This window comes from Parus major, chromosome 10, assembly GCF_001522545.3.
Source record: "Parus major isolate Abel chromosome 10, Parus_major1.1, whole genome shotgun sequence".
In the NCBI taxonomy this organism is placed as follows: Eukaryota; Metazoa; Chordata; class Aves; order Passeriformes; family Paridae; genus Parus; species Parus major.
This window is the reverse complement of record NC_031779.1, coordinates 3,862,926-3,878,151: the sequence shown is the minus strand read 5'-3', so window position 1 is coordinate 3,878,151 and position 15,226 is coordinate 3,862,926. Positions and strand designations below refer to the sequence as shown.

The window sequence follows — 15,226 nt, the reverse complement described above, 5'->3', positions numbered from 1 at the left end:
GACTCATTACCTTTCCTACCCTGGCCAAACATGGCTCACAATTCAGGCACCCATGCAAGCTGGAGCTGCAGCCTAGAGGCAGGACAGCTACCCAGCTGCCAACAGCTGGAAAAGGTGTGGTGAGCATGGGATGGCCCAGTGAGCACACAGCTTGTGGCATGACCTCCCCAGCAGTCCTGCAAGAAAGGTCCTCACACTGAGCAATACCATTGCACAGATTTCTCCAGGACAACTTCCCCTGCTTGGCAGCCCACAGACAGGATTTCCACAGATTTATATGTTTATCTAATTGTTCTTTCATCAGTTCCCTAAGGAAACTAAGAGTTACCCACAGCAATTACTACCTAGACAAAAAAAATAGAAGTATTTTTGCCCATTAGCCCCCATCATATGCTCAATCTTTCACCACAGTCACTATGGCTGACTGAAAAGCCAAGCCCTGGGAGCAGAAGTACCATCCTCCCCAAAAAGGAAAAAAAATCTCAGATGAAGCACTTAGAAGCAGCATAGGTGCTGTGCTCAGCAGTGCCTCTCCAAAGGCAGTCTGAGAAATGGGAGCAGCTTAGAAAAAAATGATGCAATAAGCAGAATTTGATAATGCAGACACTATGGTGCCTAATCCCCAATCTACAGATCTGTCCTGTTAGGCTTTTTATGTCACATATATTTGCTTCCCTTGGCATTATTTCTGAATTTCACCTGAAAAAGAGCTCAGTTGCAGTAATTGCATTCTACCATACCACACCTCAGTATATTGCAGCTCAAATTGTATTTGAGATAACCTGAATGGATTTCTGGAAAGAAGAACATAAGCCTTGCTTTGCAGTAACATTTTTCCAGAACTGAAGAGGCTTGCTCAAAACAACTGCCTTTGGAAAGGACAGCAAATTATTACTTCCAGTGCAGCTGAAACAAACAATATTTGCTTAGTTGAACATGAGCCCAGGATCTTGGTACAAAGACCTTCTTTTCATCAAACAATTGTCTTGGGTTTTTTTTTAAATATAAATTGAGATGTGATCTTCCACCCAGTGAGCACCACTGAACATAGCTGATCAACTACCCAAAACAGGAGTTTCGATTGAAAGAGTCACTTATTCTCCCATATGTTCATGGTATTTTAGAAGTTGTGAAAACTTCTGAAGATAGTATTTCTTAACTCTGAGTTTGCTAATTTTGCTAGGAGGTTGATTTTCTTCTTGCAGCTGACTCTAATACAAGCATTGAGGCATCATGAGTTTTTCCAGGCTGAAGTATCCAGTTGCCTTTTTGTTTGCTTATGCAGGTGTTTTACGTAATTGCCCAGTAAGGCTGACGCTTACGGAAAGCAGCTGCAGCACAGGCAGCCTTGTAGGTGTTCACCACTTACAGCTTAGCTGACCTCTAAGAGCACAGGAAAACAAGTCCTATGCCCTCTAACAGTCAGGAAAATTGAAGTGTTCAAATTGGATTATGGCTTTGCAGTTAATAACACCTGATGAGCCAAAACCTCAAAATGAATCAAATACTCTAAAATACAAAGCAACACACTAAAATGGGGGGGAGCCCACCAAAATTGTTTTCCATCCAGTGTTACAGTCATGTCTAGTCTAGTCTAATGTACCTGAACGGGTACTTAATTCAAAGTTCTTACACTGAAGAAGAAAATTATCAAGAAAAAAACTCAAGCTAAATTATTTACCAGAGAAACGTAGGCCAAGTCCCTCTGTCCTTCCCAGGCTTAAACTCTGCCTTTGAATTGGGTCTGCAAGTCTTCTACTGCATTGCTTTGTCCCCCTCTAACTTGCAGGCCTATCTTCAAACATCTCTGATGAGGCTTTCTCAGAAATACATGATTTTTAAAGAGTCTTAAAGACAGATGAGTTTCCTTTCAACCAGCCAAAGAGGTGGCCTTCACCTGTTTAAATACTTGACCAGATGAGCCCAGCTGGAAACCTATCTTCCTGTGACAGGAAGGGAAGACTTTCTTAAGGACTTAACTCCTCTCCTGCCTGATAAAAATGAGTCTTCAGAAGCACATTTATTTTATAGCAGTAACTGCAGAAGAGAAGGCTCAGGGAAGACCTCATTGATAAGTATGAATATCTGCTGGGAGGGAATGGAGAGGCTGAACCCAGGTTTTACTCAGCAGTGTCCAGTGACAGGACAAGAGGCCATGAGAACAGACTGAAATACAGGAAATTTCACTTATGCAGAATAAAATACTTTCTCTGCTGATAAGGTGGTAAAACACTGGACTACATTTCCCAAGCAGATTTTGGAGTCTCCATTCCTGGAGACACTATAAATCAAATATAGGACATGGTTCTGGGCAACCTGGTGGAGCTGAGCGTGCTTCCAGCAGGAGTCAGGTGATATAAACACCCAAAAGCCTCTTCCCCACCTTGGACCATCCCATCATTCTGTGTCCCTGCAGGACAGCACTGGCATGGCACAGGTCACAGGGCACAGTGTGACTGTACATGATCCTCTGAGGCCTCTGTATTATCTCAGACAATCTCTCCATGTGAGTATACCTGTGAAGAGCATAAACCCCCTAAACCCCAGGAACTAAGAATGTGATGGTGGATGAGTGACAAGCCTGAAGAGGGAGCCTCTGCCTTTCTTCAGGAGACGACATGCAATAACTAATTAAATTGACTTATTTTTTTGCAACATTACTGATTCTTCCTTTTAGTCATGCTTTTTAATTTCACTTCTCCCCATTTCCTTTAAATTTTTCCTTACGGTCAATCTGCCTGGAATCAAGGATGAAAGTGACAGTGTAACACCTCCATCTGAGCAGTGTCTCAGTACATTTAATCCCTTCCCTTAGCACAAAGGGATTACCATTCCATTTTATTTCAGCCGGCTTCTGGGAATACACCCAGCTGCTCACCTGTGTGAGCTGTCCTTTGTACAAGGATTCTGTTTTTAGAAGCATCTCGCAGGATTAGCAGTAGGCATTTCTGAGCACTTGTGGTCACAGTTAACATCCTTTGGGCTTTTTCTGCTATCCTTCTTGGAGTATTTCCATCTGAAACTGAATCAAATTATTCATTGGCCAAGGAATACCACAGTCTCCCTGTGAGCAGTCCCAAGATTTGCAGACAACTAGACTCTTGCCAGAATAGGCCAGAGGGAGATTCTGCTAAAATCTTTGTGAAATAGCTTTTAAGATGTGTATTTGGGCACTAGCAAGGCCCTATCTCTACAGCCTCAAAAGGAACACAAAAGTAAACCTTTGTTTTCTCTGCCCCTTGCCTACATGGATTGCTCCTCCATTAAGAATTATCTATCTTCACATAATGAAGCCTGCAACTTAATCAAGGGAGGCAGCAACAGGCCTGGACTTTCAAGACGCTTTTGCCTCCTCCCACTAATTTATCCATTTTACCCAGCCCAAAGTAAACCTCATTTAAAAGAATAAAAAAAAAAAGGAAGATGGTCTCAAGCATGCAGAAGTTCTGTACCTTTGTATTTCCCCTGATCCTGAAGCACTTGCTTCAGCCACTCACCACCTGGTGACAGGACAGATTGATTGCAGTAATTGTATGACAATGACTTGAGCAGGGTATGCATCAAGTCATTAGCTGAAGCAGGAATTCAACGCTGAGATCCCAAACTGTCCTTTGCCCCTGCTGCACTGATACCTTATCTGCTCCAGCTTCAGAAAGGATTCAATAGCTGAATTGCTGAGGGCTGTAGCTCTCAGGTACATTCCTGATCAGAATGCAATCACCTGGCAACTCGATTCTGTAGGCTGTGAAACCGACCATGGAAAAGTTGATGCTGACCGAGCTGCAACCTCAGCCAGGCTGTTCAAGTGTTTATACTCTAGGTCTGTGTAGAGACCCCTGCCTCCAGTGACTTTTAGCTGTTCCTCAGAAGCTGATCTTGTTATCCTCAACAACAACTTACACTGGCTTTGGGAATCCACATCCACCTGTTGTAAAAGACCTCATTCTCCCTCCGAATACAGGGCTCATTAAAACATTAGTTTGTGCAAATATGAGTGCTGTCAAAATGGCCCATTGAACTGATGCTGTACCAAGGAGCTGCAATAGACTTCAGGGTGTACTGTGTGCACAGATTGTTACCCACTTAGGGACTAGGAAGAATGAAAAACACTTCCACCTGATGTTTATGGCCTGAAAGCCATAAACAAGAACAGCCTTGACCTGGAAACAGTCTAATCCTTTATCCTAAAGGCAAACTAGCCCTTCTCCCCTCTGCTGTCCTACTCTACAGGCAGAGGTCTGCTCCACAGCCACCTTTTAACACCTAATATCTCAGAGTTTGAAGTGTTTAGCAGCAACACAAGGCACAAGAGCATGACAGTAACACCAAGCAAGGCAGTGCTTTTAAGTATTCTTAAAAAAAAAACACCCCAACAACGTAAAAGTCAGCCTAAAACTTTATTTAGTAGAAAACTTTCAGAAGATAATTTTTTTGAATATTTGAAGCACTACACTGACAGCATACTCATTAAAGACAATTCCCGTTCTCCTAAGGTATAATCCCGTTTCATACTGCACCCTTTATTTGTGGCTTTCATCCTGACAGAGAGGCTGTACAGCTCTTCTTCTGCAATGCTGTCAAAAAAGAAGTCCTCATTGAAGATGGGATTTCTGCTTCTCTTTATAACTGTGCTTCTCTGCTTCTGTGTTTTCCTTGGCACCAGGGAGAAGGAGATACAGCAGTTTATGTTTTTAGGCTCTACAGAGTCATCATATAAACCCTCTGCACTGATGAGGCGGATCCGCAGCCTTTCGTTCTCTGAGCAGTATTCAGCTGACAGCCTCAACACGCCTCCCTTGTCCATGACGACGATGCTCTCTCCCACCAGTCTCTCCCGACTGCAGGTCAGGTCCACTGGAAACATGGGAGAACAGGAGGTGCTAAAGCTCCGCATGCCAAGCAGCCCCTCGGAGGCCCTCCTGATGGCACTGGGGCTGTTATCAGTGGAGCTGCTCTCCTCTGTAGACAGAGAATTGTTCCTGGGCATACTGTATTTGCTCTTGTCTTTCTGTGCTTTGCTGAGTAATCCCTCCTGACTTTGTGCTTTGATCAGGGAGCAGAGTCTGGGAGGTGACCTGCTGAGAAGTGGAGAACTAAAAGGAGAGGAATCACTGGAAGAGGCAGTGTCACTGTCACAGGCGCCTTGCCTGTGCAGAGAGAGATGCTTGGGAGGCAGTCTCACAGAAGCAAAGCTGACAGCAATGGGATTAGACATACTTGCTTTGCCACTGAAGGTGTTAGCTCTGGATCGAGACAGCCTCAGGCTGGGCAGAGCACCGTGTGGATCACCATGGAAGATGGACTCCTTTCTCCTGGTGTGGGGACTCTCCAGCAAAGTGCAGAAGCCATAGGAAGTGGGGGCTCTGGGAAAGTGGGGCAAGGACAGCGCTGCTTGGGACTGTGGGTCTGCATTGGTGCTTTCTTCCTCCAGGGCTGCGATCTCCTCTTCAACACTTTCCACCTGAATGAGATGTGGGAATGAGCTGGGGCTATAATCAGAGGTAAGAGCTGCATCCACCAAACTGTGATCCTGGTGGAAGCCACTGCCCTTAATGGAGCCAGAGCTGGCCAGCCTGGGGGGAATGCAGAATTCAGGGATTCTGTCAGGAGTGATCACATTTGGAAAAGCAGCAGCCCTTAGTCGGGCTTTTTCTGGTAGGGTTTGGCCTTGTGGCAGTCCCAGGAAAGAAGAGCTGGGGAGGTTTCCATTTTCATGTGACACTCTGATCTTCTCCAAGAACCACATCACTGTAGCTAGGCAGGAAGTCCTCAAAGGGGAAAAGTTTGAAGGAGAAATCCACCTGCAGACACACACATAGAGAAAAAAGTACGTGAACATCCTTCTTGGGCACACTTGCCAAGCAAGGCACGCAGGGTGCCATTCAAGGCAGGACTAGCATAAGCCCCTTCAATCCCCATGTTCAAAACAGCCCCTGCCCAGAACTCTACCTTCAGCGAAGTCAAACGGTGCAAGAATGGAACTAAACCACTAAAGAACAGAAAACAGCATCGAGTTTCCCCACTAGGGGAAAACGAACCTCTCTCATAATCCCTACCGTGTTTTTCCCTTAGCAGAGGACGTACCTTGACAAGTGCAAGCCTTGCTGTTTCCAGAGCCCCCAGGCGCTGTTCCCCTGTGTCCCAGGGTGTAGCAGCTGTGCTGGCTGTCGGCAGCAGGACGGCACAGCCCGCCCGAGCCGGCCCTTTTGTAGCCGTGGCGGCGCCTCCCCGCGCAGGAAGGGAAGGGAAGGGGAGGGGAGGGGCGGGGGCTGCCGCCGCACCTCCGCCTCTCCTGCCGACTACAGCAGGCTCTGGTCCTGCAGGACGCTCTGCTGGGCACCGGGGCCATCCCCGGAGCAGCGGCGAGGGACTTGCAGAAGGGGCCTCTCAGGGGAAAGCGCTTTCTGAGCGTTTCCTTTCGCCCCCACAGAGCAGCAGATGCTCCCGGCGCTCGGCGTTCGCCTGCGAGCGCGGGGGAACTGCCCGCGCCCGGCCCTTTTTCCTTCCCCTCCTTCCAGTTTCTTTTTTATTCATATCTGCTTACAGAGGCGTCCCGAGGTGTTTCGAGATAACTAACAAACCCAGGACAAAAGCAACATGATCTTGGGGATTCTCTTCTTCGGGAGATCCTGGCAGCTTTCCAGCGTTAGAGCAGTATGAAGTGGGGATTGCGGTTTTCCAGCTCATTGCTAAAGAACTTCGCTTTATGTGTGTCCGCCCTCTGCTACTCGCAAAGAACACGAGACGACGGAACCCTGACACAGTGTTCTTATCACTGCTACTGAGCAACAACAGAAACAGGAATGCAGATACAGCGAGAAGAAAGACAAGGCACAAAATGCTCTTGCAAGTCCCCTTGAAAAGCAGCATGTCAAAAACCCAGGCACCCGTGACGCTTAGCAGACCCTGCACAAAGCCAGGTGGGATCCGTGAGCTTCCTCACCAACGCAGCAGAGCCTGAACGGACCTCTGCAGGCTCTTTAATTATTCTGCAAGCTGCAAATACGAATCTTTAATGCAAAGCCAGGAAGGCCTGCCAAACTGGTTAGCTAAATACTCATTTGAAGCTTGTAACACAGGGATAGTAGACAAATAATACTCTTCTTCCCTTTTCCTCTCAAGAGTTAAAGTGCATGTTTACTGAGTGCTTGAAATAGAAGAGATGTGCTCAGAGAAAACAAATCCCGTGGGCAGCAGGGGCAGGGAACATTTTGAACCTGCTGAGAGATTTGGGTAAGTTGGGTACATCCGTGTTCTGGGTGTAAGCCCTGCCTCGCTCCTGTTTGTTTCATACCAGTCAAGCTTCATTTCCATAATAATCTCCTAGTGATTAAAATCTGAGAAAATTCTTTCTGCCGTGCTTTGTAAAAAGCTTCAGGACACCCCAAATATCCCAGTGACATTTCAATTGTAGGAGCTCGTGTAGTTTACTTTGAAGAACTGACTTGATGTGGGTATGCTTCAAATAATCTCCAATCTAATTTAGGGACTTCTGGAGAGGGTTAGTGCTTCCTGCAGCCAATGAGAATTTACAGCAGTGTAATAAGAGGAGTTACTGGAGATGCTGGGATGCTCTCTTTTGGGAAGCAGTATATGCACCTTATGGCTGTTACCCATTCAGACCAGGCAATAATACCATGTATCATGCATTACATGCCATGTAGTTTCCAAAGAGCAAGTGTGCTTGTTCCAGTATATGCACCTCTGCTTTTAATACCAAAGAAAAATTAAACTCTAAACATGGAGAAAATTAAGGAAACAGCACTTTTAGTGGAAATCTTATTGCTCACAGTAACAGATCACAGAAGTTGCTCATATACAACAATCATTGTAGCTAGCATCAGGCAGTGATGAAATAAAATAGCTGCCCTGTTGTAGGTACATGATTTCTCTTCAGTATCTTTACTCTTCCTCTACCACCAGGGAAAAGAGTTAGGGCTTTTCCAGAGTCTCTTGATCAGCCTCTTGATCACAGTAAGTGTAAAGAGGAAGCAGGTGCCTTACACTGGATCCTCCCCTTCCTATGAAAGCATGCACTTTATAGACATTTAAATTGCTGATGTGCTGGGAGTTCAGCAGCACTTAAGCACTTGTACCTGTCCCGTGGAAATAGGCACTCGAATGTATATATGTAGCTTCCTGTGTTCAGAACAGATTCTCTGTCCTTGATTAGCTTCAGAGCATAATTAAAACATGCTGCTAACAAGGCTTCCTGTTGCTATAAAAAATGTGCCTACAATAATCTACTTTTAATCCGGATATAATTTGTGGCAAGTCTTTATCACAACCCCTGTATCAACAACAGGTGAAACCCTGGGACCTGGGCAGGGGCTGTAAAATAATGCACTCTCCTACCGACACAGGAGGAAGTCGGGAGTTTTCCTTTGTGTGTTACTGGTTTTATTTATCTCCTGCCGTTCCGGACGCCTGAGGAAAGGTCCGTCCACACCTTGTCCCCCTCGGGCTGCGGGATACAGCCCCTGCGGGAGGCCGGGGAGGTCCGGGGTAATGCATCAGAATCCAAAACATGTTGGAGCTGACTGGTTCAAGGGCCCGGAATTGCAAGGAGAAACCTTTCAGTAGCTGACAGCCCTTGGAGGATGTGCGCCAGGGGAGGGGAAAACACTCCCTCAAAATGACACAGTCAAAATGACTGGAAAGACAAAAAAACTCCTAAACTTATGGTTCTGCTGTGAAAGGGGGAGATATGAATGGCAGTCCTGGATGAGACACCACATAACAGCTCACCATTCTTAAATCAACAGCAGTGGCTGTGCATTATATTACCTAAAATTGATTTATTAAAATATGGATATGATCTAGTAGCAATATCCAACAATGATGGACAGAGACTCTCTAATTGTTTTAATTAGAAAGTGATACCCAGTGAATCTCTAGTTGTTTATAGAAGCTTTCATCTACACTTTGACTTCAGATTTGACTGGGAAATATTCCTGCTTAGCAGAAGTTAAGACCAGAAGCTACTCCAGTTGGCTCTATCTAGTCATTGCAAATTAAATATTACAAAAGAAAACTCACCAATAACTGAAGAATAATTTTTTTTCCTCTGAAGAGTAAAATTTAGTTGAACATTTCTTCTACCTGAAGGTGGCATAGCATACTGGTGGAATTTGCCACAATATCTTGAAGGGTAGGCCATGTAGTCATGAAAGTTATACCTTTAAGTAGAATACATTTCAGAGCAGTTTCTCTAACCAGCAGCATCTCATTAAGAAACAGATGATGCTTTCGGTACACTGAAGTTCAACCTTCAAAGCAAAATTCAAAGGTAGACTTCACCCTTAGCCTGTCCTTAGCATTTCTGTGTGCAAAAGGACAGTTCTTTTTCTAAAATTTCCACGTTTCTGGATTGTGGCTTTCTGTCCCCTAGCTTGTGTTTCTGCAGGAGTATTTTCAGTAATGAGATTATGTTCCCCTTTTGCTTTCCATTTACAAAACGGGGCCTGCTATGGCCCTGACCTGCAAAGCTTCATACAGATAATTTATGATTGCCTCCCGTATCTCAAAGCTCTTAATGCCCAGATAATATTTGGAGAACAACAATCCCTTGGACTGTAAGTGGTGGGGGGAATGAATCCATTAATTAATCTGAAAGTGGTAAAAGGAATCTGATTCTAGGAATCAATGTAAAGAGCCCTGCAAACTTCAGGCAGCTTTGGGAAAAGGCTCAGGTTTTTGTGGAGGTGCTGGTTTTGGTCTTTGGGAGCAGAAAGAGTGAAAACAGAAAGTGACAGTTTTGTTGCCATGAAGAAATAGATTGTCTGAAATTTCATTTAAATGAAAATTAGAAGAAAAGTCACAGGATACTATAATTATATCCTGGGATAAAACAGCAGCTCTGGGGCATGTTGTGGATCACACCCCAGAACTCCCACGTTAAACATCTGCTATTAATGGTTTACAGCCAGAGATGTGTAGCAAATTAGATTAAAAGTGCTTGGAGAACAACACTGTGTCACAGCAGCAAGCAAAAACAGTGGCAGAAATGCAAGGATTTTCCTTGACAAAATTCCTTCAAACTCAGGAATCCATAGGCATGAGAAAAACTGTTTAACTACTGCTACCAAACACAGAGCTTAAACATATGGCCAGATTTTACTGTAGAAAGAAAAATAATTTGCAGTTACTGCTGTCACACATACTCCCATTAGAAAAGCAGAAATAGGCTCATGTGGCTATAACAGATTCTCTGGTACTTGGTAAAAATTGTTTCATGGTGAGGAGCTTTGCTTAAGTGGGGAGGACAAAATTAAACCCTTTATTGTTTGGCTTCCTCACCTTTCATTCCCTGAGGCAAGCCTGAACTTCGAATCCTGCCTCTGCCTCCCTGTCTCATCCCCCAGGGCCAGCAGGAGCAGGCAATGTGGAACACATGGCACTTGTGTTCTGGTAACCTCCTCCACCCCAAGTGCATAAAACAGGCTGAAATCTTGTAGTGCATATTTCACTTGAGGCTTCACACACAGAAAAGCAGAGCCCAATACTTCAGTCATTAAGACACTTGTGGGGTTTTTTGCTACCCAAGCGTGTAAAGTAGAAGATACTTTCCTCTGTTTCCTGGCACTTACAGGTATCTTTCACCATTATTTTGTCTCAATTAAAACAACAAATACATTGAAAGCTCTGGAAAATGCTTCTTCTAGTACCAGTCTTACAAGGAGCTGCATAGACAGGTCATTGAGAAGAAAGGAGGGACATGAGGGTAGGAAACCTTTTCCAGGCCATATTTGTGGGAAGGACAGCTCTTCCTTCATGATGGGCAGCACCATCCTCAGAGCTGAGTGTGCAACCAGCCAGGTGATTCAGCAGGTTCAGTATTTTCCTCCTATATTAATAAATTATAAACTTCCTGGGCAGCAGTCTTTTTCTATCCCTGACATTAATTTATTATGCAGATGATCAGCTGAGGGCGGGGACCAGTTCCTCTTGTGTCTCTGGGGCAAAACACACCTGAAAGCTGCTGTTTCATAGAGAAAAATCCCATCTCTGGCCTCCAGACAGAAATTGCTCTTCTGCTCTCTACCACAACAGTGTCTGCCTCATCATCACTCTCAGACAGTAGGGCCAGGATCAAAAACCATCAGCTTGTCCCTGCTGCTTTTAATTAATCAGAACTCTTCAGCAAACTGCAGGCCAGCAAATGGCCCAGGCACTAATAAACCCAGTACTCTGGCTTTGATTATTCCTTGTACTGAGCTCCATGGCAGCAGCACCCTCACTCTGTGCTGTTTGCTCTTAATTGCCATTTACTGTGATCAGTGAAAATTGGGAAGAACAACTGATCTTATCTAATTAAAATATTTTACTTGGAAATTTACTGCTCAGCAGCTTTCCTAAAGCAATGAAGATTGTGATTCATTGAATGGCAAATGATTTTGATGGGAAAGACCTTTAAGATCATTAAGTCCAGAGGCAGTTAATGTGTCAATAAGGCCAGAGGAGCTTCAGCCTCCCAGATATTTAGCCCACGTTGTCCATTCAAAGATCAGCTCTTTCAGGCAGACTAAGAGTCATCAGCAGCCCAACTTCACCTGTCAACAATTTGTTCTCCTCTAAGAATATAATTCAGATCTCTTCTGCTTGTGGTTAGATCTAAGTCAAAGCCCCTTAGAAGTTGTGAGGAACCTTAATGATCTTGGGCTTGATTAAGTTTTCTAAAGGAAGCTTGCAAAATAAGCTATAGGCTTGTAGATTTTTCCTCACAATTTTGAAGTATTGTCCTGGCAACAGGGAGCTGCTGTGACACATTGATAGAACCCTTCCAGGATGGTTTCAGAGGCACATGATCTTATTGGTACCATGCAAGAGTACATTTCACCCACTGAAAGGAATGCAAGACAAAGGAAAAAAAGAACTCTTGGGCTTGTGCTATTATACTGAATGCTTTAATTTAAAATATTTTTTCAAACTGCCTTCAGTGTGCTGCCCAGTGAAATTCTGGAAAAGCATTTCCAAAATAGGTTTAAGTTAGTAGCACATGTCCTCCAGGCAAAGAAATCCTTAATGGTTTATCTGTATCTTACTGAGTTACAGTAAGATACAAGATCTTTCTTTTAAAAGAAAGAATTAACTGAGGGTTACTATCAGTGGATGGCTGACAATGAGATGGGAGATTGATGTGACCACAGAAAATGCAAACAAATTATACCTTGTGGGGGACGTCAGTGAAAAACAGCATTAAAATAAATCACCATCAGACCTCTGGAGAGAAAGCAGCTGGGAATGGGCTCATACTCCCTCCTCTCAGTCATGCTGGCTTCACCTCTGAGTGATCCTGCTGACTTCAGACTTTCACTGCACAACCGAGAAGAGACTCGTGTGCCAAATATATGCCATGCTCCCTCTGACCCAGCTCAGCAAAGAGTTACCCACATTAGTGTTTCTATTCATCCTGAACATTATTTTCACTGGGGCACTTGAGATCCACACCACAAAAAACCAATGCATTAAGAAAGCTCCTTTATGAGGAAATGGAAAGGGCTGTTCTGATCCTTCAAAGCGTGGTGTGGGCAGATGGACACAGAGCACGTCAAAGGAGAAACAGAAACAGACACACAACTGTTCCACGTGAGCCTCGGAACCATGAGCTGCATCTCACCTGCCAAAGTCCTTCAGGTTACTTCTGCTGAGCCATGAACCAGACATGCCATCATTTCCCACTATTTCTGGCATCTACAGCCAATTTCTCCAGACAGTGATGAGTCAAGAGGACAACATTTCAAAAGCAAAAGGATATCACAACTCACTGCTCTTAGTTACATTCATTTCTCTCCTCTATAAAGATACTAATTTCCTCAGCCAAAACTATTTTTCTTGCTTTTCCATTGTCTTTGCTCCCCTTCTCTGCCCAAATTATGATCTCACTCCTCACTATTTGGTAGATGGCTTGCAGATTGTTAGATTGCAATTAGATGTACATGCATGGTGCCACCTGCTACATGATTTTTATTTCTTTTTGGCTCTGAAACAGCTGTTGGTTTCCATTCTTGCAAATTTAGAGTAAAAGAGAAGAGGGATTTTTTTTTTTCCCAGATGCTTTAATTTTCTGCAGGATAGCAGGGCATGTAACAAACTCAGAAGAAAATTTAAGATCATAGGGAATCAATGTTTTACATAAGTTTTGTCAGTGAAACAGTAGACATGTAATGAGTTTACTTAGCATCCTCAAAATTATTCAGGCCCATGACAACATCTGTTTGTCTCTAGGTGTTTTTTCAAACCTTCTTCTGATTTAACAATACTCACAAAGTAAATTTACAATATTTATCACAATATTCACAAACCAAGGAACTGGAAAATTTATAAACCAATAAATATAACAAGAAATTATAAAGCAATCAATGCATAAAAAATCTGGCAAAAAGGTAAGTGAGATGGTAAGAGCTTACTGATCTGTTTTGAATACTTCATTTGAAAGTGAGGGAAATAGATACACACTGCATCATCTACATGATTTTTCAACTCACTGACTCAAAATCAATCTTTGACTTCAATAATGGGGCATAACTTTCTCAAAAGCATTGGTGTGTGAGCTTAATTGTAACATCTTTTGACAGGTCAGCTGTAGAAATGCAGATAAAAATCACAGTCTCTACTACTTGATGATGTGAAAAGTCCAGTTCTGAGTTATCACAGGGGAAGTGTACCTGCTATTGCAGAAGCACAGAGCTGGCCATGCTCCCTGAAACAGCAGCTGCTTCCTCTTGGGGAAACACTCCCCAGTACACAGGTCTGTTTGAGGTGTTGAACAGGGCTCTAGCAGCACAATAAACTTTGTATCCCAGTATTAAAGTCACCACAAAAACTTGAGAGCTGTTCACCTTGACATGATTTTAACTGGTGAGTATAAACAAAATGCATCTTATCTCATGGATTTTGTTTGGTATTATTTTCCCTCAAACATTCTACATGAAAAACCCCAAAATGTGTGATTAGCACAGCTCCCCTCTTGGAAGGGCTGTATGTCAGTGTTGGGCAGGAGGATACTATTCCCTCATTGAATTGCTTAGCAGAAGCAGTGCCTAAGCACACAAGAAACATCTGCAAAACCTGTCCAAGAGCCAAAAATGATTCTGAGTTGTGAGATTGGTAGACCCTGTTGCCCTGTGGCCAAGTTTTATGAAGCAGCATAAATTTCCTTGCAAAACTATAAAGTGGTAACTGACTCTTTACACAGACAAAAATGCATAGAAAATCTAATGTTATGCTCTCCCTTTTCTTCCCCCTTTCCTTGTCTAATATATTTGCTGTTTCAAACTGTAACCAGTTTATAGCTGTTTTCCCAGCACTCACTGCTGTTGCACGCCTCCAGTCTCACACAACTGGGAAGCATCTTGTGATGGGCTGGACTGTACCTGTACTAAAATTCTGGAGCTGGCCCCTGCAGTGGGACAAGCTAGCTGGCACAGGGGGGAGGTTTGAACACCTGGTGGGCTCCAAGCTGATTGGGATTTCTGCTGTCCTTCAGTAAGACATAAGCAAAGCAGCTCAATGAAAAGTGCTTATGGTTGTTTTCAGGTAAAGGTAAAGCACAAAGGGCCTAAGTGTGCAGTGACAGAGTTGAAAACATGCTCAGTGATGGGAATAAACACTCAGTAGGGTCTCTTGAAAGGAGATTTTAAATAGCATCTGAATTACCTGACTTGCACTTACAGCTCAGGTGCTTTTACAGTCTGCACTGCTTAAGTCTATCTACACAGCCAATTCCATGCCCTCCTGAATTCAGCCCCTTGGCTATTCAATTCTCACTAAAATACAGAGCAAAACATCTACTGATTTCAGGCACACACCATTTCCCCAGACACATCTGGTCAAACAGCCAGCTCTCTCCAACCCCTTCCCCAGCTTTTAGTCAGGACACATCTCACCCCACCTCCTCCATCTGAGTATTGCAATGTGAACATCAGTACTTACTGAAAACATCCCTCACAAGCTACTGTCAACTCCAACCACTGATCAGGGTGTGCAGAAAGGCACCAAATCTTCAGCCCCTAGGCCTCGTCCTCCTTGCTATCTGAGCAGCAGAGCCTTTGAGGCTTAAGGAATTAGCTGTATGTCTGCATGGATGGGGCTCTGGTAACTGCAGATTCCAAGGCACCAGCCCTGTCAAAGCCTTTTCTCTGTCCCTAAAATGACAAGTGTTACAGGGGTAGTCTCTTCCTTAAATTCAAGTAAAAAAGCTAGTTACTAACATGGAACATCACAG

The 15,226-nt window shown here is 44.0% G+C and overlaps 1 protein-coding gene across 1 annotated transcript; it reads right to left on the bottom strand.

Moving 5' to 3' along the window:
- Positions 1 to 4,378: 4,378 nt before the first annotated feature.
- Positions 4,379 to 6,198, bottom strand: LOC107209081 (C2 calcium-dependent domain-containing protein 4C-like). The gene is made up of 2 exons (XM_015638365.3): positions 6,085 to 6,198; positions 4,379 to 5,801 (listed from the first exon to the last, which is right to left on the bottom strand). Exon 2 carries the CDS (start codon positions 5,744 to 5,746, stop codon positions 4,448 to 4,450), a length of 1,299 nt encoding a protein of 432 aa, XP_015493851.1. The 5' UTR covers positions 5,747 to 5,801; positions 6,085 to 6,198; the 3' UTR covers positions 4,379 to 4,447.
- Between the last annotated feature and the right edge of the window lie 9,028 nt (positions 6,199 to 15,226).